Genomic DNA, 27,540 nt, shown 5'->3' on the forward strand with positions numbered 1-27,540 from the left:
AGTAATATGTACATGTGGGTAGAGTTAAAGTGACTATGCATAAATAATTAACAGAGTAGCAGCAGCGTAAAAAGATTGATCAACTCAACATCAGTCTCTGGAATTCTACATATGTCTTTTTTTATTTATATGGGTGAGATTTATATTAGTCTTTTCAACCCATTAGAACATGGGTTGAGGTAAATATCTTCTCTCATCTGGAAGTGTCTGCAGCAACATGGTCCAGTTCTGTTGAGTTTCCTATAGTTTCCCCTTCACCTCCATGACAATCTGGAGAGAACAAGAAGACATGCAGTTCAGACAAAGACAACAATTTCCATAGTCTGTTCCTATGGTGTTGAAATATTTTCTTCAACATACATTGCATTCGGAAAGTATTCAGACCCCTTCTCCACATTTTGTTACATTACAGCCTTATTCGAAAATTTATAAAATTAAATGTTTTCCTCAATCTACACACAATACCCCATAATGACAAAGCGAAAACAGGTTTTTAGAAATTTTGCAAATGTATTACAAATAAAAAAAACAAATACCTTATTTACATAAGTATTCAGACCCTTTGCTATGATACTCGAAATTGAGCTCAGGTGCATCCTGAAGGTCCCCAAGAACACACACTGGCCTCCATTTTTAAATGGAAGAAGTTTGGAACCGCCAAGACTCCTCCTAGAGCTGGCTGCCCGGCCAAACTGAGCAATCGGGGGAGAAGGGCCTTGCTCAGGGAGTTGACCAAGAACCCAATGGTCACTCTGACAGAGCTCCAGAGTTCATCTGTGGAGATGGGAGAACCTTCCACAAGGACAACCATCTCTGCAGCCCTCCATCAATCAGGCCTTTATGGTAGAGAGACCAGATGGAAGCCACTCCTCAGTAAAAGGCACATGACAGCCCGCTTGGAGTTTGCCAAAAGGCACCTAAAGGACTTTCAGACCATGAGAAACAAGATTCTCTGGTCTGATGAAACCAAGATTGAACTCTTTGGCCTGAATGCCAAGCGTCACGTCAGGAGGAAACCTGGCACCATCCCTACGGTGATGCATGGTGGTGACAGCATCATGCTTTGGGGATGTTTTTCAGCGGCAGGGACTGGGAGACTAGTCAGGATCGAGGGAAAGCTGAACGGAGGAAAGTACAGAGAGATCCTTGATGAAAACCTGCCCCATTTCTTTTTTATAAATTTGCACAAAAAATGAAAAACCAGTTTTTGCTTTGTCATTATCGGGTACTGTGTGTAGATTGATGAGGGAAAAAAACAATTTAATCAATTTTAGAATAAGGCTGTAACATAACATAATCTGGAAAAAGTGGGGTCTGAATACTTTCCGAATGCACTGTATATGTCTAAGAGCAATGTACTGTGGAGTACTGTTACAATGTACTATTATTGTTGTGCTGGTAGCCTAGCGGTTAAGAGTGTTGGGCCAGTAACTGAAAGGTCGCTGGTTTGAATCACCGAGCCAACTAGGTGAACATTCTGTTGATGTGCCCTTCAGCAAGGCACTTAACCCTAATTGGGAAAGGGGGATACCTAGTCAGTTGTACAAATAAAATAAAAATGTTGCAACTGTTTAGCAACTGAATGCATTCAACTGAAATGTGTCTTCCGCATTTAACCCAACCTAATTGCTCCTGTAAGTCGCTCTGAATAAGAGTGTCTGCTAAATAACTAAAATGTAAATGTACAATGTAACAGCTTTGACATTAGTGCTGCAGCTAAAGGGGGTTGTGCACAGTACCATAATAAAATGGTACACAATGGTAGACAAACACCTATTTAGGGGTCTGGTCCACTAGCCACGTAGAACCAGCCTGATTACTGCGCTCCCCATTCTGTTTAACAAGAGTGAGCTATAGACAGGTCCGGCTGGTTCACAAGGCTACTGGTCCACAATCATTATCAAGAATTAAAACATGACATCTCACCTGGTCCTCTATATACTCCATATCTCTCTCAGAGAGCTCCATGTGTCCCAAGGCGTCCAGCTTGGCCCCGGTCAGGAAGTCCATGGGGGCCTCAGCGATGGCCCTGACTGCCTGGTCCTCCAGGGCCAAGGCTGTGTCAAACGTCAGAGGGGACATAGGACACCCCACTACATCCAGGTCCTACAGGAGATTAACATATGAGGGGGGACATGTGCTGCTAGAAGTTTATATTCCTCAACTAAGTAGATTAATACAGCTAAATAGGCTACAGGGGAAGTAAAAGGCAGATTTTTGTGAGCATGTATAACCAAACTGTAAGCCTCGTTAATGCTGTTCTAGGAGGTGTGGTAGCAAAGTGTTATTTTAGTATCAAAAGTATTTTAGAAGCAATTTTAGTATCAAAGACCCATCATTTTCAAAGTTTTTATTCCTGGTTTTAAAAAAGCCAGAACTTTTTTATTGGGTTTTGTCTGGCATCACAGGAAATCGGGCGAGAAATCTGAAATTATGTGCAAATCCTGGAGACGGTCATGATTAATTTATTAACACATTCAAACATGCTGACTAGACCGGGCACGCCCATGTTGATTTTGTCCATCCACACCATATGCGATCAGGACACGCAGGTTGAAATATCAAAATGAACTCTGAACCAATTAGATTAATTTGAGGACAGGTCGAAACACATAAAACATTCATGCACATTTAGCTAGCTAGCTTGCTGTTGCTAGCTAATTTGTCCTGGGATATAAACAGTGGGTTGTTATTTTACCTGAAATGCACAAGGTACTTATTTTCTGGATCTTTGTAGAATTTTGACCCATTTTGAGTCACACAAAATCGTGTGTTCTCTACTCCGACAATTCATCCACAGATAAAAGGGGAAACCTAGTTAGTTTTAGTAATAGCTCCTCCTTCAGTCTTCTTCTGTGGACTTTATATGGCGGTTGGCAACCAACTTTAAGGTGCATTACCACCAACAACTGGACTGGAGTGTGGACCTCAGTTCATCTTTCAATCACCCCGTGGGTATATGCTCCTAAAAACCAATGAGGAGATGGGAGAGGCCGGACTAGCAGTGCGTCAAGTGTAAAAAATATAACCAAGTTCTATTTTAGTGCCTGGCAACGCAGACGCTCATTGATGAGCGCGAGCAGTTTGGATGAAATTATTGAATAACATGTATATGTGCATTTATTTTGCAACGCGGGCAGTGTGGTCAGCATGTTAAACAGCTGTGTTGCAAAGGCAGGAAGTAGCTTTAAGCATAGGTTCAATTTCAGTGCAGCTGCACTGATGCGCATTCCCCACTGGAGTGTATAACACACTTGAAAAACATTGAGTCAAAACAACATGCAACATTTTAGACATTCAGGGGGTGAACATTTGTTTGAGAAATAAGAGGCGTTTGTTCCTTCCAACTGAATGTTAATGTTGGCCCGATTTGGATCTGAACAGCTACAACAAGCTGCCAGACTTGATTAGGGCACTGATTAGGGAGAGTGAAAATGTATCTTTGGGGTGAAAATCCATTTCAAATTAAAATGATTGGTATATTAGCCATGGGTTAATCATAGGATTATGGCTATATCATAAGAGCAGAAAACTTGGTGGGAGTCAGACTTTACGTACGTCGCTGAACTCTAGCGGCAGGCTCTCCGTGGGCTGTAACTCTGCAGCACTCAGGTACATGTCTCTGGGTAGTACTGCATCTAGCTGCTCTGGGGCCAGGGCTGTCTCCTGTTCAGGCTGGTACATGGGGGGCGGCAGGGAGAGATGCAGGGGGCAGCGAGGCTCCTCAGACTGGCCCATATGGACCGGCCGATCACACGGAACATCCTTTAGCCCCGGACACACGTTAAACAGTACCTGGTTACTGTCCTGGTAGATGTCTGGATGTTTTATGGTCAAGGATAACCACTTAATGAAATATAACTAAATATACAAATTAAATATAGTATTAGATTGCACCTTTGTGGACCACACCAATAGACAGTGATGATGTAGGATTTTAGGTCTATAGGATTTTAGTGCCATATGCGTCTATAGAAATGCAATAACAGATTTAACAGAAACAAACATCCACCAGTTAGTAACACAAATAACATGGCGATTATCAGGGTTACTACAATTACCACATACCAATAAACTTCATATAATTACACTATGAATTAGACTGTTATGCTGCGATTATCAGCGTTACTTCACACATAAGCTCACTACAATAACAGTATTAGGGTACTTGTGTGAAATGCTGGAAGGTGCAAGTTACTTACAATCTTGATTGGTTTTGTACAACGATATTCTGTACCTCATTGACAATAGCTTTACTTTGAATTAAATCAGGGTTTATAGATTCTTGGAAAAACATTCTAAATCAACAGCTGAATTACTTGCTACATCGGCCATTATGTTGAACTTACTCTTGGTCACTTGGTGCATTCGGAAAGTATTCAGACCCCTTGACATTTCCCACATTTTGTTAATTAATAGCCTTATTCTAAAATTGATGAGGATTTTTTTTTTATTGAATCAATCTACACACAATACCCCATAATGACAAAGCGAAAACAGGTTTAGACATTTTTACCTTATTTACATAAGTTCAGACCCTTTGCTTTGAGACTCGAAATTGAGCTCAGGTGCATCCTGTTTCCATTTATCATCCTTGAGATGTTTCTACAACTTGGAGTCCACCTGTGGTAAATTCAATTGATTGGACATGATTTGGAATTGTCCGTAGAGCTCCGAGACAGGATTGTGTCAAGGCACAGATCTTGGGAAGGGTACCAAAAAATGACTGCAGGATTGAAGGTCCCCAAGAACACATTGGCCTCAATCATTCTTAAATTGAAGAAGTTTGGAACCACCAAGACTCTTCCTAGAGCTGGCCACCCGGCCAAACTGAGCAACCGGGGGGGAAGGGCCTTGGTCAGGGAGGTGACCAAGAACCCGATCGTCACTCTGACAGAGCTCCAGAGTTCCTCTGTGGAGATCGAAGAACCTTCCAGAAGGACAACCATCTCTGCAGCACTCCACCAATCAGGCCTTTTATGGTAGAGTGGCTAAACGGAAGCCACTCCTCAGTAAAAGGCCCATGACAGCCCACTTGGAGTTTTACAAAAGGCACCTAAAGGACTCTCAGACCATGAGAAACAAGATTCTCTGGTCTGATGAAACCAAGATTGAACTCTTTGACCTGAATGCCAAGTGTCACGTCTGGAGGAAACCTGGCACCATCCCTACGGTGAAGCATGGTGGTGGCAGCACCATGCTGTGGGGATGTTTTTCAGCAGCAGGGACTGGGAGACTAGTCAGGATCGAGGGAAAGATGAACGGAGCAAAGTACAGCGAGATCCTTGATGAAAATCTGCTCCAGAGCACTCAGGACCTCAGACTGGGGCAAAGGTTCACCTTCCCAACAGGACAACGACCCTAAGCACACAGCCAAGACAACGCAGGAGTGGCTTCGGGACAAGTCTCTGAATGTCCTTGAGTGGCCCAGCCAGAGCCTGGACTTGAACCCGAGCTAACATCTCTGGAGAGACCTGAAAATAGCTGTGCAGCGACGCTCCCCATCCACCCTGACAGAGCTTGAGAGGATCTGCAGAGAAGAATGGGAGAAACTCCCCAAATACAAGCATGCCATGCTTGTAGCGTAATACCCAAGAACTCGAGGCTGTAATTGCAGCCAAAGGTGCTTCAACAAAGTACTGAGTAAAGGGTATGAATAGTTATGTAAATGTGATATTTCCGTTTATTTTTAATACATTTGCAAAAAATGATAAAAACCAGTTTTTGCTTTGTCATTATGGGGTATTGTTTGTAGATTGACTAGGGGAAAAAACAATTTAATCAATTTTAGAATAAGGCTGTAACGTAACAAAATGTGGAAAAAGTCAAGGGGTCTGAATACTTTCTGAATGCACTGTAAGCAGATCACGTTTAAAAACAATGGTGGATGTATGCATCTGCTTGAACAATGTTTATTTTTTTTAATGATATCATTATGATTTGTAAAGGAGGAAAGGAGGTGTTTGTTCCTTCCAACTGAATTGACTATCCCCTTTGTTAGAATGGGGGAAAACCAACAGACCATGGGAAGAGGTTAATGTTGGCCTGGTTTGGATCTGGACAGCTACAACAAGCTGCCAGACTTGATTAAGGCCGTGTTAGCAATAAGAGGGTGTGTGAAAATGCAGGTGCATGCATCTTCTTCAGTTCAAGCACATGTACGAAATTGAAGGGTGCAAATGTCCAAGAAGTAGTGAGGCTGGCTGGTTAACATGGCAACATCCAAGCTTATGTTGTAGCTTTCGCCACAAAGAGCATTAGTATGGTTTTACACCCTCACATAAGTCCATGTAAGTTATTGTATTCGTGCACATTTTAAAATCAACCCATGATGGATCATAGATCATACTATGATGGATACGAGAGATGCAGTGTTGTGTCATTGGAAGACACTGGTTAGAGCAGCGTGTCCCCTCCACGTAGGAGATACACCTCTGGCTGGACCTCACTGTATGGGCCTGTAGAGAGAACACACAATAACGGGGCAAAAAAGGTTAAAATCCTCAAACAAAACAAAATCGTCAGCTTGAAGTTTAACACAAAATGCATCTTGAACAACAGAGGTTTCACATGCATTTGCTAACAAGTTAATCACTAAATCTGGCAAACTTTCTGTGCAGTCTGCAGCAAAATACCCCACTGTGCCCTCTACTGGCACTGTATTGTACATGGAAGCTCAAGCAGAGTGGTTTTGGGGTGCTATAGACGGGTTGGTTGTTTAGCAACAAAACCGATGCATGCAGAACTTTGGGGCAAAACAGACGGGGTTGACTTAGATTTTTGACAACATATAAACTATATTTAGTCTCCAAATGTTTATTGAAAACATATATACATTTGCACAATGAGCACTTGTCTCTCAAATACATTGTTAGTTGTTGGTGAGCTAGCTAGCGAATTTTAGCCATATTAGCATAGAAGTGAAATCAGTCAAAACAAGACATAAAATCAAATGTTATTTGTCACATGCGCCGAATACAATACACCGTGAAATGCTTACTTACAAGGCCTTAACCAACAATGCAGTTAAGAAAATATTTACTAAATAATTTTTTTTGAGTAACAATCAAATAACAATAACTAGGCTATATACAGGGGGTACCGGTACCGAGTCAATGTGTGTGGGTACATGTTAGTCAAGGTAATTAAGATAATATGTACATGTAAGTAGGGGTAAAGTCAATGCAAATAGTCCGGATAGCCATTTGATTAATTGTTCAGCAGTCTTATGGTTTGGGGCTAGAAGCTGTTAAGGAGCCTTTTGGACCTAGACTTGGCGCTCCGGTACCACTTGCCGTGCGGTAGCAGAGAGAACAGTCTATGACTTGGGTGGCTGGAGTCTGACAATTTTTTGGGCCTTCCTCTGACACCGCCTGGTAAAGGTCTTGGATGGCAGGACGCTTGGCTCCAGTGATGTACTAGGCCGTACGCACTACCCTCTGTAGCGCCTTACGGTCGGATGCTGAGCAGTCCTGCACGTCTGCACGTCAAAACCACATCCATACAATTAAAACAGTTAGACCACAATAGAACCACTACAAACACGCCAGTCTGATCTTGCAATCAAAACAAAGATTTGTTGTCCACATTAGCGGACTGGGCACAGGTTGGGACCTGGAGAATGTTGAGCCATTCGGATCAATTTCCAAAGATCAAGTAGATTTCTATCTTATTACACACCTATGTAATGTGGTACACAACACAGTACCCAGATAGTGCAGTCTTACTTGAGAGGGTCCTCGTTGTCACTGTCAGCTTCACTGTCTGGGTCTCCTCTCCAGGTCTGGTCCAGAGCCAGCTGTCCTCATCTACAGACAGACAATCCCCATAAGCTCCCCTAGACTGTGACATGGCTCAATGCAGCGGAGGAATGTACAGGAATGGGACCATGCAGTAAGTAGTAAACGCTCCCTTTACCTGGAATTGCAACTATTAGAAAAAAAGAACAGCTATCAGAACACCAGAGAGTAAAAAATTAGCTGTCAAATATGGTGCAATTCATTTGTTGTGCATGGTCTCTGATAAATAAAATAAATGTCAAAATATGCCAACGCATATGTGTAGAAAGAAAAAAGATGCTGCAGAAACGTTTCACACCTAGGATGCGGCTGGCTTCACTGCGGCCACTGTCCGGGCCGTGTGTCTCAGGGAGGTTGTATCCACTGAGCTGAGATAGGAGGGCCTCAGGAGCGGGACCAGATGAGGCCTTCCTCAGCTGGGCCTGGACAGCCTTGACATTCCTCCTAATGTGCTCCATACAGAAGGTCACCCTGAACGTAGAAATAAGAGTCACACATGTCAGATAAGGTCACAGAACCCCAGATGGCGCAGATATTTCCAATGTATTTATGGCTAATAAACTTGAAACGTGAAGAACTGACTTGAAAAGGAAAAAACTCACTCTTCATTGATACACTTCAAGGGATTTCCCCCAATGTAAGCCTAAATACAACATCAACATGTAGTTGTTGTTTTGAGAGTTTGATAGAAGAAATGTATATCCAAGTTGATTCATTCACCCTTCTTTCTTTTCAACCTTTGGGGCTGCGTTCGGGCAGCGCTTGCCATTCTTGTTAGACACATAACTACACTGTCTGTAGGGGGCGTTCTTGTCCTCCAGGACATGTTTGATGCAGAACTCCAGGCCCTCCAGGCGGGGCTGGAAGCAGGTCCGTTGGGTGAAGGAACAGGCCTGGGGCTCTTGGGTACGGGCAGTCTGGGCCAAACGGCCCCGGCTTGACGGCAACACGTGGATCCTTATCCTGTTCATTACTGGTTCTGGAAGGGAAATACATACTCAGGTGAGTACCAGGGGCTGAAGCAGCAACTCTACAGTTAAGTGTCAACAAAGTTACTCAGGTGAGACTCTGGCAATATGTGATGGCAAGCAGAGAATACAGGGACACTAGAGTGCATCTTGCTACTACAGTACAGTAAACATGTTCACAGACCTGACCTTAGGCTCTTTTAGGTCATTTTCACACAGTTTGACTATTTGAAGTTAAATCAATTTGAATATTTGTAGCTACTTTAAGTTAATACCTGCAGTCAACTTGTGCAATACGTTAGCAGATAAAGCATTTCAGCCACACCCATTGCTGACAGGTGTATAAAATATAGCACACAGCCATGCAATCTCCATAAACAAACAAACAAACATTGGCAGTAGAATGGCCTGTACTTTAAGAGCTCAGTGACTTTCAATGTGGCATCGTCATAGGATGCCACCCTTCCAACAATTCAGTTTGTTAGATTTCCGCCCTGCTAGAGCTGCCCCGGTCAACTGTAAGTGTTGTTATTGTGAAGCGGAAATGTTTAGGAGCAACAACAGCTCAGCCGTGAAGTTGTAGGCCACACAAGCTCACAGAACAGGACCGCAGAGTGCTGTAGCGCATAAAAATCATCTATCCACGGTTGCAACACTCACTACCGAGTTCCAAACTGCCACTGGAAGCAACGTCAGCACAATAACTGTTCGTTGGGAGCTTCTTGAAATGTGGCCAAGCAGCCGCCACAAGCCTAAGATCACCATGCGCAATGCCAAGCGTCAGCTGGAGTGGTGTAAAGCTTGCCGCCATTGGACTATGGAGAAGTGGAAACGCGTTCTCTGGAGTGAGGAATTACGCTTCACCATCTGGCAGTCCGACGGACAAATTTGGGTTTGGCGGATGCCAAGAGAACGCTACCTGCCCCAGTACATAGTGCCAACTGTAAAGTTTGGTGGAGGAGGAATAATGGTCTGAGACTGTTTTTCATGGTTTGGGCTAGGCCCCTTAGTTCCAGTGAAGGGAAATCTTAACGCAACAGCATACAATTACATTGTAGACGATTCTGTGCCTCCAACTTTGTGGCAACAGTTTGGGGAAGACCCTTTCCTGTTTCAGCATGACAATGCCCCCATGCACAAAGCGAGGTCCATACAGAAATGGACCTCAACCCCATCGAACACCTTTGGGATTAATTGAAACGCCAACTGCGAGGCAGGCCAACATCACTGCCCGACATCACTAATGCTCTTGTGGCTGAATGGAAGCAAGTCTCCGCTGCAATGTTCCAGCATCTAGTGGAAAGCCTTCCGAGAAGAGTGGAGGCTGTTATAGCACCACTTTTGGCCTTGTAGTGTATTTTATAATGGCTTTCTGCCAGAGGTCAAAGAGCTCTGGATGCGTTCTGTACAGCTGCTATATTTTTTCTCCTCTGTTCTTCTCCGTGTGCACATGCTGCTCTTCCTTCAGTAAAGCATGCATCACAACTTTGTTCATTTGCCCAATTTCTCTCGTTCACTTTCGCTTGTAAGCGTACAAATTCACCGAAAATGACATTCGGTAGCTACTAGCTACAGTGAGGGAAAAAAGTATTTGATCCCCTGCTGTTTTTGTACGTTTGCCCACTGATAAAGACATGATCAGTCTATAATTTTAATGGTAGATTTATTTGAACAGTGAGAGACAGAATAACAACAACAAAATCCAGAAAAACGCATGTCAAAATTTGTATAAATTGATTTGCATTTTAAATGAGGGAAATAAATATTTGACCCCTCTGCAAAACATGATTTAGTACTTGGTGGCAAAACCCTTGTTGGCAATCACAGAGGTCAGACGTTTCTTGTAGTTGGCCACCAGGTTTGCACACATCTCAGGAGGGATTTTGTTCCACTCCTCTTTCAGATCTTCTCCAAGTCATTAAGGTTTTGAGGCTGACGTTTGGCAACTCGAACGTTCAGCTCCCTCTACAGATTTTCTATGGGATTAAGGTCTGGAGACTGGCTAAGCCACTCCAGGACCTTAATGTGCTTCTTCTTGAGCCACTCCTTTGTTGCCTTGGCCGTGTGTTTTGGGTCATTGTCATGCTGGAATACCCATCCACGACCCATTTTCAATGCCCTGGCTAAGGGAAGGAGGTTCTCACCCATGATTTGACGGTACATGGCCCCATCCATCGTCCCTTTGATGCGGTGAAGTTGTCCTGTCCCCTTAGCAGAAAAACACCCCAAAAGCATAATGTTTCCACCTCCATGTTTAACGGTGGGGATGGTGTTCTTGGGGTCATAGGCAGCATTCCTCCTCCTCCAAACACGGCGAGCTGAGTTGATGCCAAAGAGCTCGATTTTGGTCTCATCTGACCACAACACTTTCATCCAGTTCTCCTCTGAATCATTCAGATGTTCATTGGCAAACTTCAGACGGCCCTGTATTTGTGCTTTCTTGAGCAGGGGACCTTGCGGGCGCTGCAGGATTTCAGTCCTTCACGGCGTAGTGTGTTACCAATTGTTTTCTTGGTGACTATGGTCCCAGCTGCCTTGAGATCATTGACAAGATCCTCCCGTGTAGTTCTAGGCTGATTCCTCACCGTTCTCATGATCATTGCAACTCCACGAGGTGAGATCTTGCATGGAGCCCCAGGCCGAGGGAGATTGACAGGTCTTTTGTGTTTCTTCCATTTGCAAATAATCGCACCAACTGTTGTCACCTTCTCACCAAGCTGCTTGGCGATGGTCTTGTAGCCCATTCCAGCCTTGTGTAGGTCTACAATCTTGTCCCTGACATCCTTGGAGAGCTCTTTGATCTTGGCCATGGTGGAGAGTTTGGAATCTGATTGATTGATTGCTTCTGTGGACAGGTGTCTTTTATACAGATAACAAGCTGAGCTAAGGAGGACTCCCTTTAAGAGTGTGCTCCTAATCTCAGCTCGTTACCTGTATAAAAGACACCTGGGAGCCAGAAATCTTTCTGATTAGGAGGGGGTCAAATACTTATTTCCCTCATTAAAATGCAAATCAATTTATAACATTTTTGACATGTGTTTTTCTGGATTTTGTTGTTGTTATTCTGTCTCTCACTGTTCGAAGAAACCTACCATTAAAATTATAGACTGATCATTTCTTTGTCAGTGGGCAAACGTACAAAATCAGCAGGGGATCAAATACTTTTTTCCCCTCACTGTATAACTTTATGAGCTGTCTTAGCAATTAGTTTATGGTCGTTTTCACTCAATATCATTTAGCTATGTGATTTTGCTATTAGGTAGCGTTAAATTATTACCATTCTGGTAATAGAAGCCCAATGGGATTTTCTTGCATTTTTAGCGCCCCCTTGTGTGCTATGCCTGTAATACTGTAAATTCCAGGATGAGAGAAGGATGTTATGGCGATATGAAAATCTGGATACCGCCCAAGCCTACACCAGAGTTCGGAAAAACCTCACCAAACCATGTGTGAAATCCCCCTTAGAATGGCTTATACTTAACATGTAGGCTCAGAATTCCTGAACAGTCCCATTACAATCAGAATGTTGAACAAACATTTCAAATTACTTTACCTGTTGTCCGCCGATTTTGTCCCCATGTTGGCGGTTATCTGAGAAAATATCGACAGGGAAGCGTTATCACCCAGACCTTCAGTATGAGGGTCTGCATATCGGTTTTCCCAAGCGACAAACACTTACACAATATGGCCGAACCTAACCAAATATTGTCCCACACAATCAGCTGGAAAATTTCACAAACACTTCCAGCTGATTGCAAGGAAATGTGCTTCGGTCGACTAAGTTCGGTTACATTCAGCTATTGTTTACATATTGTGCATCACGTGTAATGCCTCAGGAGATTGAAAATACAAGTGACAGAACCTACCGACGCCGCAAAAAGTATTGCTGTGGATACCCTATCTCCACCTCCTACTGCCAAAAGGACCAACAGCACGGACAACCAGTAAAGTAAGAGCACATATAATGTTATTCGCCATTCTGGCTTGTAGAGACTCTTGCGTCTTTTTTAGGCTGCCTTCGTTCAGACAGAAGATCCATGGGGTAACATTCTGATGTTTAGGCAAACCTGACCTATGTCTGACATTAACTTAATCTGTAATTCAAGCCTTACTCAACCTCAGCAATCAATAGATAAATACTAAAACAGGTGGATCGTCATAACCACTGACAGTTGGGCTGGAGGACAGAATGACCAGAAGTAAATAAATAAAAGAAGTCAAGAAAAGCACAGGGCACTACTCATGACAGCTGTCTAGACAATATGCCACATGGACATGGTTTCAGATCTGACCTTTGTACATGCGGCTGATAGTTAAGTTATTCAGAAGAGTAACGTTAGCAAGAGAAACACCGGCCTTTTCATTGCAAACTTATTGACAATAAAAATGTTGCTTGCTAGCTAACTAGCAAGACAGTTCTTATACCTATCTAGTTTGCCCAACACAAATATGTGCAGGATAAAACAAACTGTAGCTCCTCTACCTAGCTTAAAGGCCATGCACAGTCAACATGTTTTTCAATAAATGTTATATTTGGATGAAACCAGATCAAAGTATGATGACAAAAGTATGAAAAATGTCTTGCGTCTACATTCAGGGTTCGTACAGACAGTGGCAAGTCAAATTCAAGGACTTTCAAGTACTTTTTCAAGCACTAATATTTATTTTCAAGGACAATCAATTTGTAATATTATGCAATTGTTTCTCGTCGCCACCAGATGGCAGTATTGCCACAACCTCGAGAGAAAAAAGTACTTTCTATTTACATTTCATTACATTTCAGTCATTTAGCAGACGCTCTTATCCAGAGTGACTTACAGTTAGTGAGTGCATACATTATTTGTTTATACTGGCCCCCTGTGGGAATCGAACCCACAACCCTGGCGTTGCAAACGCCATGCTCTACCAACTGAGCTACATCCCTGCCGGCCATTCCCTCCCCTACCCTGGACGACGCTGGGCCAATTGTGCGCCGCCCCATGGGTCTCCCGGTCGCGGGAATTGAACCCATCTCTACTCAATAATATGTGTTTCATTACTTATTTACTACATACGAGTGGTAAGTCAGTACTGATGATGTTGACTGCTTTCCTTATATGAACTGTAACTAAATTTTTGAAATTGTTGCATTCATATTTTTGCTCAGTGTACACGATAATATTAAATTGTCTTTATATTGAAATTGTCTTTATATTTCACTAAATGTTAGGTCCCACAGGCTGTCCCAACACGACATGAAAGTTAATTCTGACAATGTAAAAGGCCCTTAGTTGACTCTAAAATGTTGTATTCTATACCCATTTGAAGAGAAACAAGTTATTGTGTGATAGATTAAAGATTCTCTCAGGGGACTCTATTAAAATTTTAGCTGACCCTATATGGGTCCCGGACCCCAAGTTTGGGAACCACTGTACTACTAACCTCTCTCCCTGCTTGTTTCAATGCTTCCTCCCTCTGTATCTCCTTTCCAGCCTGACTCACCACCGTCGGTCTCACTAATCATTGAAAAGAAAATGTATTATGTTATGAGAAGTTATAGTAGCCCATCATTTGATAATAGCTAGCTTAATTTCAGTCAAATGCTCCTGCTGAGGTCAGGCTCTGTTCAACGTTGGCTTCAAACTTCATCCTTCTAGCCAGCTAGTTATAGCTAGCTAACAGCCAGAGCCCTTGAGCTACCTAGACATCTGACTGAAATATCAGCGACTATTTACCAGTTGTACACTCATTCTCAGAGAGTCAGGGGGGTTTTGTTTGGGGGATGTCTGTTGACACGGCAGGAGTCGATGGATGTTTTAAAAAATCCCACTGTCAGCGGCGTCTCTCTGCCACTTGCCACTGTAGGTCTGGGCTGAGGTAGTTAATTTCACCTCTCTGCCTATGTCGTGGTCTGAGTTTACAGGCGTTGGACAGAGTGGTGAATGAATGCGCTGCTAACAAGGGAAATCCGGGGGAGAAGGCGAACATAGCGAACATACATGAAACATTCATGATTCCACTCGTTCGCAGAGGTAGGTGCGATTAGAACTCAGATCAAGAAGCCTTCTGAGCGTTGATCAACGCTAGGAACGCAATAATATGTGGGTAAACGACCGTTAAAATAAAAAGGCAAGTAAACGCCATTTCACAAATTTACATTTTAGTAATTTAGCAGACACTCTTATCCAGAGCGACTTACAGTAGTGAGTGCATACATTTTCGTACTGGTCCCCTGTGGGAATCGAACCCACAACCCTGGCATTGCAAGCGCCATGCTCTACCAACTGAGCTACACTGGATTATAAAAGGTGCGTAAACGCTGTTTACCCTCCATTACATCCCTGGATGGGTCTTTAAGCACTTCAAGCACTTTGTGCGAACCCTGTACATTGATAAAGTTTAATCATAAAGTTACTAGTCGCCTCCCCCATGTCAAACTCTTGGATTCAGGAGGCGGGATTATTAAGGGGATAGGGTGACATCACCCTAACACACCAATGGTAACATAATATTCTCTTACCCAATTTAAATAAGTACCGCCTTGTAAGCAACATCGTAGAAGGCGTGTTTGCAGAGGGGCATGGTTTATATAGCTATACTGGGGGAGTTGTCATGTCAACACATCTGTCATTGTTGCCGTGAACCGCATCACAAGAGACATGTCAAACGGGAGATGTTTAATAAAATGCAATTTAAATGTTGTTTGAGTTGCTTTGTGTATCACCAGATTTGCTTGAAATGGATTTTACTGTAACACTGCATCCAAGTTTCTTGACATAGGCATTTCAAAGAGCTGTCAGTCAAGGCAAGCTCATGAATATAAACTCCCAACCCACTCAGGGTCATGACTAGTTATGTTGGGATCTATTTTCTTATAATTAGATGTGATGCCTAGCTTAAAAATAATACATTAATGATTAAACATAATAGGTTTGTGCTGTACTGATATAGATTGTTTAACGTAACAAGCTGTGACTAACGTGAGGAACCGTTAGGAGGGAGGCTGAGATAGACTTGTGACACACACACTGCCTCTTTGTTAAACCGCTCAAGGACATGTGTACTGCAACAATGAAGAAGAGGAAACTATGTCTGAGGTTGCTGACTCTCGAGACAAGTTGCAAAAAACAACTAATGCCCGGCAACAGTGAAGCGCCACGGGGCTGGGACCAGCCTGTGCGCCAACGATAGGCTGAGTAAGTTTAAACCACGCTCAGCCTCTACTCTGACAGGCCCGCTTTGAACGGGAACTCTCTCTGTCAGAGTATTAAAATAATAACTTTGGGTTGGGACAGTTAGTTCTCTGTTTTGCCCTGCGAGGTGTTACAGTGAACCCGTATATACGAAAATTGCATTTACCATTTATTCGCTTGACTAATTATATTAATAAAAAAGCAGAGAATATTTCAGTGACATAGTGTTCAATTCTGTTCTGATACCAGATTTGAATTACGCTATTTAACAGTTACCACAGCCACAAAGTCAGAAACCCTGCCTATGTGATTTTAAACCTAACCTTGACCACACTGCTAACCTTAGCCCTATCCCTAAATTAAGACCAATAAGCTAATTTTTGTTTTAATGTATTTTTAACTAGTGGAAACCCCCACTCACAGCCTTGCTTTTCAAACTTCCTGGTAGTTAGTCATGAGAGAAAAAGAACTTAATCAAATTGAACATTCCTATCCCTTACATTTTTTATGGGTGATATTTTTGTCACTCAAAAGGCTATTTTACATGGGAATCATAATGACTATTCTGGACCTTTGACGATCCTGCATAAACCCAATCACGTGCCACATGGAACAGCTCCGCCTCTTTTCTAACTCAGTCAGCGAACTGTAGCTTTTGTATTACTAGCTTTAGCAGCCATGTTTGTTTAGCCTTCGTTAGCCTCTATGTAGCAAAACAGTTGTTTATTCGCTGTCGTTAATATACAGTTGCCCTCTGATGTAACCAAAATACGTTAATGACCAAAAAATTTACTTTTAAATAGCATTTTGGTTGATACGAGGAGCTTACCGTGTTGTTACCTAGCCAGTTATCGAAGCAAAGAAAGCACACTCTTTGAGTTGAGAAGATATCCGCCCAATTTGAGCTTTGATTGGTGTAGACTTGTGGGTGTGACGTACACGATTGGTTTAAAGACCCCTCTGTCAAGTTAGAGAACCCATATCTGAGCAAGCTGAGATATTCAATGCATCTAGCCTAAGAACATCCTACCACACCCACTCGGATCTTATTGCTTAAATATACACGGAGTATACCAAACACTAGGAACGTCTTCCTAATATTGAGTTGCACCCCCCCAGTGTAATTTCTGTAAAACAAAGTTTGTTGCATGATGATACACACGAAAAATTAGAAAGGGTTTTTTCTTCAAACATTTATTGACATGGGATTATATCAACATAAAAAAAAACGTGTTCACAACAAAACAATGCAGACTTTTAGATTAATTTTTTACAAAAAAATAGCCCAAACATTTCGATTCCAGACCTGAGTTTGTGGTACCACTAAAACATTAACAAGTTGTGACAATTAGTACAGACAGATACAACTTTTGGAAAAGTTTATGAAGTAAAGATGAGTAGCACTGTGACTTTGCATTTGGTTGCGTGTCTTCCTTCGACTCTCATCATATCAGCTTATTTTGTAGTCATTCATGTTCAACAAGCATTCACACAAGACAGACTGCATACAGTCATGCATTTATCAGTCCCAGTCCACCCATCCTACAAAAAGCAGAATGGAAGCATAAAGCTCCTGGTAATACAAAATACAATTTCCTCAGTTTTAACAATACAAAAAGCTATGTTTGAATACAATCTTGCTGGGATAAAGATTCAGTGCATTTGAAAGCATATCCATGTGTTTCTCTTCATATTTCATCATAAAGGCTTACCTGAGTGACAAGAATCAATGGTTGGGCTCAAGTACTGTAGAAACTGGGCAGACTGTAGAAACAGTAGAAATGTACACCTGTTCCCTTCATGCATCAGTTAAAGTACTAGGAAACAGCCCCCACAATAATGTCAACTCCTTCCTTTATATACAAAACCAATCAACAGCAGAACTACCACATCAAATCAGTATGCTCCAGCTGTGTTACATGATTTCCAGCCAATGAGTGGTCCATTGGCAGTTTATAGACTGGTTGGTTGTTTAGCAACAAAAACGACGCGTCTGCAACTATGGGGCAACACAGACGGGGTTGCCTTAGATTGTTGAAATGTAAACTATATTTAGTCTCCGATGTTTATTGAAAACAACTATATTCGCACAATGAGCACTTGCCTCTCAAATACATCGTTACAGTTGTTGGTTAGCTAGCTTGTGAATTTTATCCTTATTAGCATAGACGTGACATCAGCCAAAACACCTAAAAACAAGACACGGTATCAAGAACGAAATAAAACGTACTGAAACGAGCACCCTACGATTCCCCACACGGCAGCCTCTTGTAATGGTGCTAGCTATCTGGCCATGCAGAATCACAACAGACTTCTGCCCCATTGAAGCATGTGCATCGTTTTTGTGACGTTGTCAACTAATCCGTCTATTGGACCAAGAGAGTTCAGATAAAAACTTTATAAATACAACGGTCTGAAACATGTCAGAGCTAAGTTCTAGCCCATTTCCACTATCATACAATTTTAAACATGATTTAATGAGAGAGACTATACCAGTTTGACCAATAAGCATGACAAACAGCAAATCTGGGAAACGAAGGGGAAGATTATCTTAATGGAACAGGTCCTTCACACTGAAATGAAATGTTGACAGTGATGGTTGACACAGTGGTACCAGAGGTTTTCTTACCTTAAAACCTCTAAAGTCCCTCAGTTGAGTATGTGTGATCACCACAAGCAACCCTATGGTGTGCCATGAAACCAGAAATAATATTGACAAAAGATTATGCACCTTACCAAAATCTCAAAAGAGAATTTCAGTTGCATTCCAAATGTATGAGTGAAGACATCAGTTATTGTTAAAACAGTAGTTGAAGCAACAGTATGAATTCTGTTCAAAACACTAAAAGACAAAATCAGTCCATTATCAAAATGTGTATGAATATGTAGATAAGTACTGTAGTATAAACACTGTACGTTAGTGTAATTATTTGAGTATTATGACAAACATTTTACAACCATTTAAAACAATGACTGCAACACATTAAAATCTAGAAACTAAAATACAATCCTTAAGGGAAATGTAAAAAAATATTTGTCATCTCCATCACCACCCCAACATCAACATGTGAAAATGGCACATTTATGTTTTGTAGTAAAAAAAAAGATAGAAGATAAGTGTTCCCAATGACGTCGATGTGCATCATTTGATTTGAACCAAATATGAGTAGGCATTGCCTACTAATTGGTTGACTTCATTGGAAACACTTCTCTTCCTGTATTTTTTACTCCAAAACATAGAAACGCACCATTTTCAAGTTGTTGTTAGGGTGGTGCTGGAGATTAATATCAAGTTGAAAAACTGAAATGTTTTCTTAATTTCAAGTATTTTTTGCAACTTTTAACTAAATGTAAAAATATTTTATGTCCACTTCAGTCATTTTACATTATTAATATAAACAAGTGATAACCAAATAATGCAGATACATAAAATAAAAAAAACTAGAATTTACTAAACTGAGATTTCTTTTTTGATTCAGTGACCAAAAACATTTAAAACGATGGCTTTGAATACATGCATTCTCAAATAGACCTGTGTAAGGAGCACTCAACTATCCTTCAATTCAACAGGACACAGCAGAAAGGGCCAGGGAGGCAGTTGGCAAAAAAAAGGAAAGAAATTGAGGAAATGTTCTAAATGCATTCAATACTAATAATAAATAGTATATTAAAAACATTCTGAAAAATACTAATTGTTAGCAAGACTTACACAATTTAAGAAGTGAATCAGACAAGTTTGTTTCTTCTACCGTGCATTCAAAATGACTTAAAAACAGCCATGTTTAAAATATAAGGTCCAGTCATTCCATGAAATTGGATTCGAGTTCATATCACAATACAAAATTGAATAACATCAAAAATAGTATTTACATTTTTCATAAATAAATTCATTTTGTTTGTTTCATTTTTTTGCAAGCTTTTCTTTCACACCTCCTGTTATTGCCCCACAGATAGATTGGATATGATGATGTAACAAGGGAGAAACTGTTATACATGCACCACTGGAAAGTATGTATTAGAAGTACATTTCTTTGCTGTCAAGTTGAAAACCACAAAACATGATTCATTCAAACACAAAGGGAACCAAAGTCACAGAGCAAATGTCTTATGGATGATGTGGAGGCTTCTACAGATACACTGTCAGTAATTCACCCCTTCATCAGGGATCATTTAGGTAGAGGGGGTAGCGGAGGTGGAGGTTCAGCAGGCAGGGGTGGAGGTCGAGAGCCCCCCCTCGACCCTGCGCTGTATCTGTACTCCCCGTACTGAGACCGGTAGTCAAACATGGGAGGCTGGGCAGGCTGGACCCCCTGAGCACTCAGTAAAGAGTTCAGCATCTCAAACGTGTCCTGGTACTCATTCGACTGGCTGCCCCCGCCTGCATTGTGTCCGTTAGTGTCAGCCTTGTCCCCCTTGGAGTGAGAGTAGTTTCCCTGGTGGAGGGAGGGGAGACCCAGGGAGGGGAGGATGTCAGTGGTTTGCACCCCTAGGGAGTGTGCACCAGAGGCGGCTAACAGAGCAGGCAGCTGGTGGGCTGAGTTCCTGGAGGACTTAGAGACTTTGGAGGGGTGGGATCCCTGGGACTCTGTGGAGTGTGTCCTCTTTCGAGACGCGGAGGAAGAGGAGCTCATTCTAGACGAGTCACTGGGGGCCTTTTTGCTGCTGCTTCCTCCTACAGCTCCAGCAGCACTGGCTGAGTGTTTATGTGACGAGGACGAAGAGACGGAAGCACCGCTCAAAGACGACGATGAATGATGGTGGTGGTGGTGATGGTGGTGATGGTTGGAGCGTTCTCGATGCTTGCCCTCTCTACTCTTGCCCCCCTCCTCTCCCGAGCCTCCACTGCGTACTTTCTCAGGCACCCGGATTCTCACTTTGATGTCCTGTTCTCCTCCTGCTCCTCTGTTCCCTCCTCCACTGTGCCCCCCAGTCCCCAGAGGGAGGCGCATCTTCAGGGAGCTGCGCTCGCCCCTCTCCTTTTCAAGGGGGATTTTGAGGATGATGGGCGAGGGGCTGCTGAGGTCAGAGGAGGCTGAGCTGGAATGGTGGGAGCTGGACTGCTGCTGGTCACGGTGGTACTTCTCCTTCCTCTGCTGTTGGCCTATCAGAGCTTGGGCTGCCGAGGCATACTCCCTCTTCACGCTGGCCTCCATGTTCTCCAGCTTCCTTTTCTGAGCAGCCAGGACGTCAGCGTGCTTGGCCCGGTACTCACTCAGTGACACCTTGGCTGGGGCGTGCAGCTCGACGTGGTTGGGCTGGTCAGAGCCACTGCCCAGGGTCGACTTGAGCTCCAGTAGTATGGGAGCCATGGAGGAGGAAGATGAAGAGGAAGGGTTGGAGAGGCTGGCCAGCGTGGTCTCAGACGATGACATGGAGATCATGCTCATCATGCCATCTGTCTGGTCCCCGTCCTCTGGCACCTTAGACTTCCCTCCCTTCACTGTCTGACCTGCCGCCTGGGATGAGAGACATTACTGAGTTAGTGAACGAAATAAGGAAATACCCTGAATGAAATGGACCTATGAGAATTTAAAATCAGTGCAAGTATGTTACAAACTACAACTTACTTTCCAGTTGCGAATTCGTTTTAATCGGCTTGGTGTCTTCTCCAAGATCTGCAGGAAGTCGTGAGTGAGCTCTGTGGGTAACAAAGTAAAAGTATTACAAGGGGCTCTGCAATTCACTTCCTTACAATATAACCAACATCTGCACAGACATGAACATTTTTATTCAATCAAACATACCGTCCAGCAGCTCAAGGGTGACAGTATTGTCCACATACTCCCACCAGTGCTTGCCGTCTGTGGAGACAGGGATCTCCCAGTTGGACCACTTGCAGGCCAGGTGGATGCAGACGCAGGCCACTATGGGCGGGCTGTACTGCAGGCAGAATGTGGTCAGGTGTAGGCTACACAGCAGGTTGGGTCCCAGATTAACCATCCAAGGGGGGTGGGGAGAAGAAACAGATTCAGTTCCAGAATACCATGAAAAGGAGGACTGTGCATCTCATCAATGGGTGGTGATTTCATTCAAATACAGGTCATAAGATCATCTTTTTCAGTTTAGACAACGTTGCATTGCATTTGTATAGAATAAAGTTGTATTCAATTGAAAAATGTAAAGCTCAAAGTAGCACAGAGTGGAGTGAACAGCATACCTGTTGGTAGCCATGAAGTATGATGTCTGGGCCAAATCCTTACTCGCTGGGACAACAACACGAGAAACAAGAAAATACAATTAAAACCTGCTGCGTTCAAAATAATGGCAATAAATACACGCGATAAAAATACTAATGAATACATCTAAATAGGTGAGAACCATTTATGCCATTTGTATAAGTACTAGGGTTCTCAAACTTCACCAGTCGCCTACACAGGGGGTTTGTTGAGGCTTACCTCTGACGAGCTGGGTGCACTTGACAACATGAGTATGTGGGTGGTCAATGGTGATTTCAAAGGCTGTAATGAAGGGGGTAGAAGGGAGACAAAAGGTTTCATGAGCAACAGAATGTCTAAGAACAATCTAGAATCTTCTATCCTGATTTATGGGAACCTGAGGGTGTTACGTCAAAATAGGTTCAGCTCAATAGTTACTGAATATTCAGTACTCTCACTGAGCATTAAAATAAATAATTCCCTGAAAACCAACGTCTTATGAAACTACAGTAAATAGTGAATGAATGCACTGCTTTAGATCTTCAGATGACAGGCCCTGTATAAGACAAATGTGAATGAGTGAGTTGAGACTTAAAGGTTTGGCATTAACATTTAAGCCAGTCATTGAGACAGGGGTTATAGGTGGTGAATGGGCATTTTACTGTGCAATCCCAATTCTATCAATACTGTACTAAATTCACAATCTCTAATGTGATTACAACCAACATATCTTCCATCACAACAATTACGTGACTCAAAAGAATGGCTTAAAGTCACGAGGAAAATGTGAAAAGAAAGTGCTGCACTGTAAAGTTAATGACGAAAACAGCGGGGAACCGAAAATGCAAGACAGTAGTGATAAAGTGAGCATGAAGGACTAGATGTGTGACCTTCCAATGGAATGGACTGCTACTCAAGACTCTGCTGTAGGCAAGAACAAAGATGTTTAATATTATCAGTAGGCAAGCAGCACATCTCTCTAGTTTGGGGTGAAATCAAAGACCCCATTCATTTGTCCATCCCAACTTACCCAGGGTCTGGAGTATAATGCTCTCAAGAATGACCAGGTCTTGGGCTTGTTGCAGGTAAGCCTGAGGTTGAGAGGACAGGCAGGAGACAGGCATTACTCACTAGGAGGCATTCTCTCACCCCTCATGTCTCACTCACACCTCTTGCTTTCCCTTTACGCAGTCTTACCTTCAAGGAGGTACAACCGCCTCAGAACACCCAATTTCTTACTTTGTTATAATAATTTAAGCACTTAAAAAAGGAGGATGATGGTAAAGGTAAGATTGAGAAAAAGGAAAACCCCAAAGCGCAGGTTAGCTTTACATTTTCTACAGATCAAAGCAGTGACTATGGACCAGGGGTTGGATCCGGTTAAGGGAATAGAACCGAAAACAACGACTTTTTCAAGGAACAGAAATGGAACCTGGAATGAAAATTATCCATACTGTTCCGGAACAGAACCGTTATTTTAAAAGCATGGGAACCGGTTAATAACACTATTTTACGTTCCAGATTTGTTTTACGAGTCCCCCAACAAAGCGCCTACGCAAAGCCCTCACTGTCACTCAGAAACGTATTCCAGTGTCTGTTCGCAACCTAAAAATCTTTGCCTGTGCAGGCTACCTGCCCCTCCCCCCTCTGAAGCATAGGCTATGGTACTAACGTTAGAAGCTTGATTCAGAAGATAGGGAGAAATATTTTTTATTAGCTAGAGAAGAATGGATACATTTTTTCAATGCTAGTTAAGGATACTATAGGCCTAGTTACCACGATGGATTTAACTACAAAAATAAACATGTTTTTAATTCTGGTGCCGCTCTGCACACACAACTTGTTAGCTAGCTAGCTCAAAGGACATTCAAAGTTCCTCCATAGAAGCCGCTCCTCCTAGGTATTATTTAGTGGACCTAATTCAGATAACTCATAACAAGACGTCCAGAGGTTCAAGCCTCCTCCTCTTGCTGTCCCCACCCGCAAAAGTTCAGTCACATCTTGCGTCATAGGCTACACTTGTCTGTCCATCATGCATGTAAACAACTAGATTGCCTGCTCTATCTGCACTGATTAGTGAAGTAATTGAATGAGATAAATGTAAAAAACGTGATTTCACAGGTTAAAAAAGGAACAGAATGGAACGACATATACCAGCCCTTTTTTGGGGGTTCGAACCTATTCAGAACTTTATTTTGCTGAAACAATCAAAAAAAGTGGTTCTGTTCAGAACAAAACAATTGGAAAATAATTTTGGCTCCAACCCCTGGTATGGACAGAGCTGTTTACAGATCTCCCAGTCTGAAAGGAAGATGGTGAGTGTGTGGAGAATATCAACATCCACTTTGTGAAAGAGAATGCATTGAGGCTATGTGTTCTTCACAAAACATATCACAATACCACTTCAAATGTTTTCAAGAACTTGAAAGTCACGTTGCATTAAGAGTTATTGCTCCATTTCTTGCCAGACCTTGTATCAAATAAAGCAACATCCAATCATATAAAAATAAAAAACTTGTTTCATATAACACCAACAGCCTGCAAGCGGAGAAATCGATGTCAAACAGTTATGATGCCACTACCATCATGCATACTGACACAAAAGCACATACTTTGGGTCTTTAAAAATACCAAAAGGTAGAGAACACTGGACCTACTGTTAAAATATTGAAATGTGTTTCCGACCACTGAGACAACATACTTCAACACAACCACACCCAAATCAGTTTGTGGTCAGAGGATCACACTGCAAGAGCCATAGTGAGTTTGAAGTGGTCAGACCATCGAGACTTACATCACTGCGGACGTCTGGTGAAGGGTCCTGAGGGTTGAGGCATGCATGGGTCACCTTGATAACATGCTCCAACTTGCGGGGCTGTTCCTCAACCTTTGCAGCCAGGAACAGTGTTGCTGGAGCTATGACCTAGGAGTAAAAAAATTGAAAATGTTGATCAAAACTGGTGTCTTGTTAGTGCTATGCAGGATGCATTTCACACAAGACTTAATTCAAACTTAACAAGACCAAATTGTGCAAAAGAGCCTGTCAGTGTGTGCAAAAGTACTTACATTTCGGTGGAACCTGGTGAAGGACTGGATCATGTAGAATCGGTGCATATACACAATAGCAGTATTAATTGTTAGCTGGGACCTGATGCATAAGGGTTAAGGGTTATAACATAATATCTCAGTGAGACTTAACTCACAAAAAGTATATTTTTGATAAATTACAGTTTATGTTATGCAAGAGCAGCTACCAACTTATTTTCGACAAAACTAGCTAGTTGTGGATGTAGCTAAGTGATCTGCTGTAACTACTCCTAGTGTTGACCGGTGGTACATAGTAGGATAACATTATTTTTATTTATTTATTTTACCTTTATTTAACTAGGCAGGTCAGTTAAGAGCTACACGGGCCCCAGTTGGTAGAGCATGGCGCTTGCAACGCCAGGGTTGTGGGTTCATTTCCCACGGGGGGCCAGTATGAAAATGTATGCACTCACTAACTGTAAGTCACTCTGGATAAGAGCGTCTGCTAAATGACTAAAATGTAATGTAAATGTAAGAACCAATTCTTATTTACAATGACGGCCTACACGCTGGGCCAATTGTGCGCCGCCCTATGGGACTCCCAATCACGGCCGGTTGTGATACAGCCTGGAATCGAACCAGGGGGTCTGTAGTGACGTCTCAAGCACTGAGATGCAGTGCCTTAGACCACTGCGCCACACGGGAGCCCGAGTGCTAGAACAACATACTAGCTGGCTAGAACAGCACTCTCAACCTGCTCTCAGAGTTTTCGTATTATTCTGTATGTAAATCCGACACACTCCATTTAGTATATGTTACATTTGGTGGGGTTGGTTGGGTGGACGTATAACGCAAGTGTCTAGCAACCCAAAGGTTGTGAGTTCGACTCTCATCACGGACAACTTTAGCAACTGCTTTTAACCTAACTCCTAAACTCAACCCTAACCCCTAGTTAACACTAGTGAGCTAGCTAACGTTAGCCACATAGCTAGAATTCGTAACATATTGTACGTTTTTCTAAGAATTGTGTTCAGTACATATCATACGAAATGGATGATGGACATTCACAAATGAATACATACCATACGAAACATATCATACTAAATGATGCCGCTCGGATTTAAGTACAGAATAATACAAAATGCTCTGAGACCAGTTTGGCATTCTGGGTCAGAGAGTTTGTTGTAGTTAAGGGGGTAGCAAATGGCCACGAAAAAGCCAATGACATGTTATCAGAAATAAGAAACTAACGTTAAGGTAAAAAGCTTGCAAGCTTTAATACACAGGGACATTTTATCACAGAACAGCATTGGACCTCTCACCAATAACATTTCTATTATGTAGCTAGTTAACATAACTTCAGATAACGTATGCTTGCCCCAGGATGTTTTTAGCCTACTAGCTAGCTAGCCACTCGGTAGAGCAGATAAATAGATTCAGCTTAGCTCCCACAACAGCGCCACAGATCATTCATATCACCTTAACAATGTGGCCAACAAAACCAATGTCAAGAACGTGTTTGATACACCAGAACCCCGTTTATAATAAATAAATAACTTAGACAAACGGCCCATGCTCGGCTTTTGTTCTCCACAGGAAGCGTAGGCCTAGGCCGCAGAGGCCTACACAACGTTAGCTAACTGGCTAGGCTAACTAGCTAGTTATGCTAATCGAACGCAATGCCCTGGCCCGCGCGAGTAACAGCATTCAGCAGAAAGTCTGGGCCGCTTGTGGCAAATATCTAGTAACTACGCCAGTCTGTACACACCACAGATTAATAAATAGGCTAAAATGAATACAGTATCAGCAATAACACCAACTATATACAGTATCCATATAACCTAGCAGATATAAGCTAGCAACTAGCTATGCCGCCAAACCGGCTTCAATCTCTGTAGCTAACTAGCCGTTAGCAGGCGCAAGTCGTCCCCGGCCCGACAAAAGATACACATTGAGTCGCTGTCCCATATCCTGTAGAAGGTTCGCGGCTTGTTGTCTGTAGGACAATTCCTTGTCTGGATCAAGCCCCGCACGACGAGACGGGCTATTCTCGATCTGTTCTCGGGTGAAGTACCATTTGTTGTTTGTTCCAGAAGGAGAAGGGAACGAAGCCGCCATTACTGAGAAGGACAATATTTTAGACTTTTGGTACGTCACAGGAACTGACGTCAATGGTGTGGATGGCATAAATATGCCATGTGTCCCCAAAGCATCATTTCAGCACCGCCGTGCTGTGAATGGGTCAGATATGGTAGGAGAGGAAAGTGAAGCAAGTATGGAACATAGTGGTACAAATAGAGGAGGGAGTAAGAAAAAGGGAGAGAAAGGGAGTAGGGGAGCGAGAGGTCTACGGAGGTAGAGAGGAGGCAGAAAAGGGAGTTTGAGGAGAGCAACCTAGCTTCCAACGCTAGCGGAAGTT

At 42.6% G+C, this 27,540-nt stretch overlaps 2 protein-coding genes across 3 annotated transcripts; both read right to left on the reverse strand.

Annotated features, from left to right (window-relative positions):
- On the reverse strand, positions 1 to 16,844 carry LOC121538383 (KAT8 regulatory NSL complex subunit 2-like). Its single transcript, XM_041846324.2, has 12 exons — positions 16,769 to 16,844; positions 14,189 to 14,262; positions 12,321 to 12,358; positions 8,520 to 8,778; positions 8,098 to 8,270; positions 7,918 to 7,929; positions 7,728 to 7,808; positions 7,449 to 7,480; positions 6,362 to 6,491; positions 3,559 to 3,818; positions 1,927 to 2,106; positions 1 to 270 (listed from the first exon to the last, which is right to left on the reverse strand). Exons 4-12 carry the CDS (start codon positions 8,768 to 8,770, stop codon positions 241 to 243), a joined length of 1,149 nt encoding a protein of 382 aa, XP_041702258.1. The 5' UTR covers positions 8,771 to 8,778; positions 12,321 to 12,358; positions 14,189 to 14,262; positions 16,769 to 16,844; the 3' UTR covers positions 1 to 240.
- A 1,553-nt stretch (positions 16,845 to 18,397) lies between these two features.
- Positions 18,398 to 27,286, reverse strand: LOC121537940 (cyclin-T1). Of its 2 annotated transcripts, none has more exons than XM_041845610.2 (9): positions 27,070 to 27,286; positions 25,161 to 25,242; positions 24,889 to 25,017; positions 23,125 to 23,185; positions 22,335 to 22,397; positions 22,097 to 22,142; positions 21,684 to 21,847; positions 21,507 to 21,577; positions 18,398 to 21,395 (listed from the first exon to the last, which is right to left on the reverse strand). In XM_041845610.2, the coding sequence occupies exons 1-9, from the start codon at positions 27,237 to 27,239 to the stop codon at positions 20,106 to 20,108; spliced, it is 2,076 nt and encodes a 691-aa protein (XP_041701544.2). In that variant the 5' UTR covers positions 27,240 to 27,286; the 3' UTR covers positions 18,398 to 20,105. The 2 variants fall into 2 exon arrangements, with proteins under 2 accessions (XP_041701544.2, XP_041701543.2); XM_041845609.2 differs by having other exon boundaries at positions 22,097 to 22,151.
- Positions 27,287 to 27,540: the final 254 nt, after the last annotated feature.

This window comes from Coregonus clupeaformis, chromosome 24, assembly GCF_020615455.1.
Source record: "Coregonus clupeaformis isolate EN_2021a chromosome 24, ASM2061545v1, whole genome shotgun sequence".
In the NCBI taxonomy this organism is placed as follows: domain Eukaryota; kingdom Metazoa; phylum Chordata; class Actinopteri; order Salmoniformes; family Salmonidae; genus Coregonus; species Coregonus clupeaformis.

Excerpts from the sequence above, each read along its gene's own strand:
- LOC121538383 (XM_041846324.2), bottom strand. The coding sequence starts at position 8,770 with ATGAACAGGATAAGGATCCACGTGTTGCCGTCAAGCCGGGGCCGTTTG. Across the intron at positions 6,492-7,448 it reads GCTCAGCATCCGACCGTAAG|TTTTTGCCCCGTTATTGTGT; the intron begins GCGCTACAGAGG and ends GGATTTTAACCT. Across the intron at positions 3,819-6,361 it reads GACACAACACTGCATCTCTC|ACATCTACCAGGACAGTAAC; the intron begins GTATCCATCATA and ends TAAAACATCCAG.
- LOC121537940 (XM_041845609.2), bottom strand. The coding sequence starts at position 27,239 with ATGGCGGCTTCGTTCCCTTCTCCTTCTGGAACAAACAACAAATGGTAC. Across the intron at positions 23,186-24,888 it reads CACCAGACGTCCGCAGTGAT|GCTTACCTGCAACAAGCCCA; the intron begins GTAAGTCTCGAT and ends TCTCAACCTCAG. Across the intron at positions 22,398-23,124 it reads CATTATACTCCAGACCCTGG|CCTTTGAAATCACCATTGAC; the intron begins GTAAGTTGGGAT and ends CCTTCATTACAG.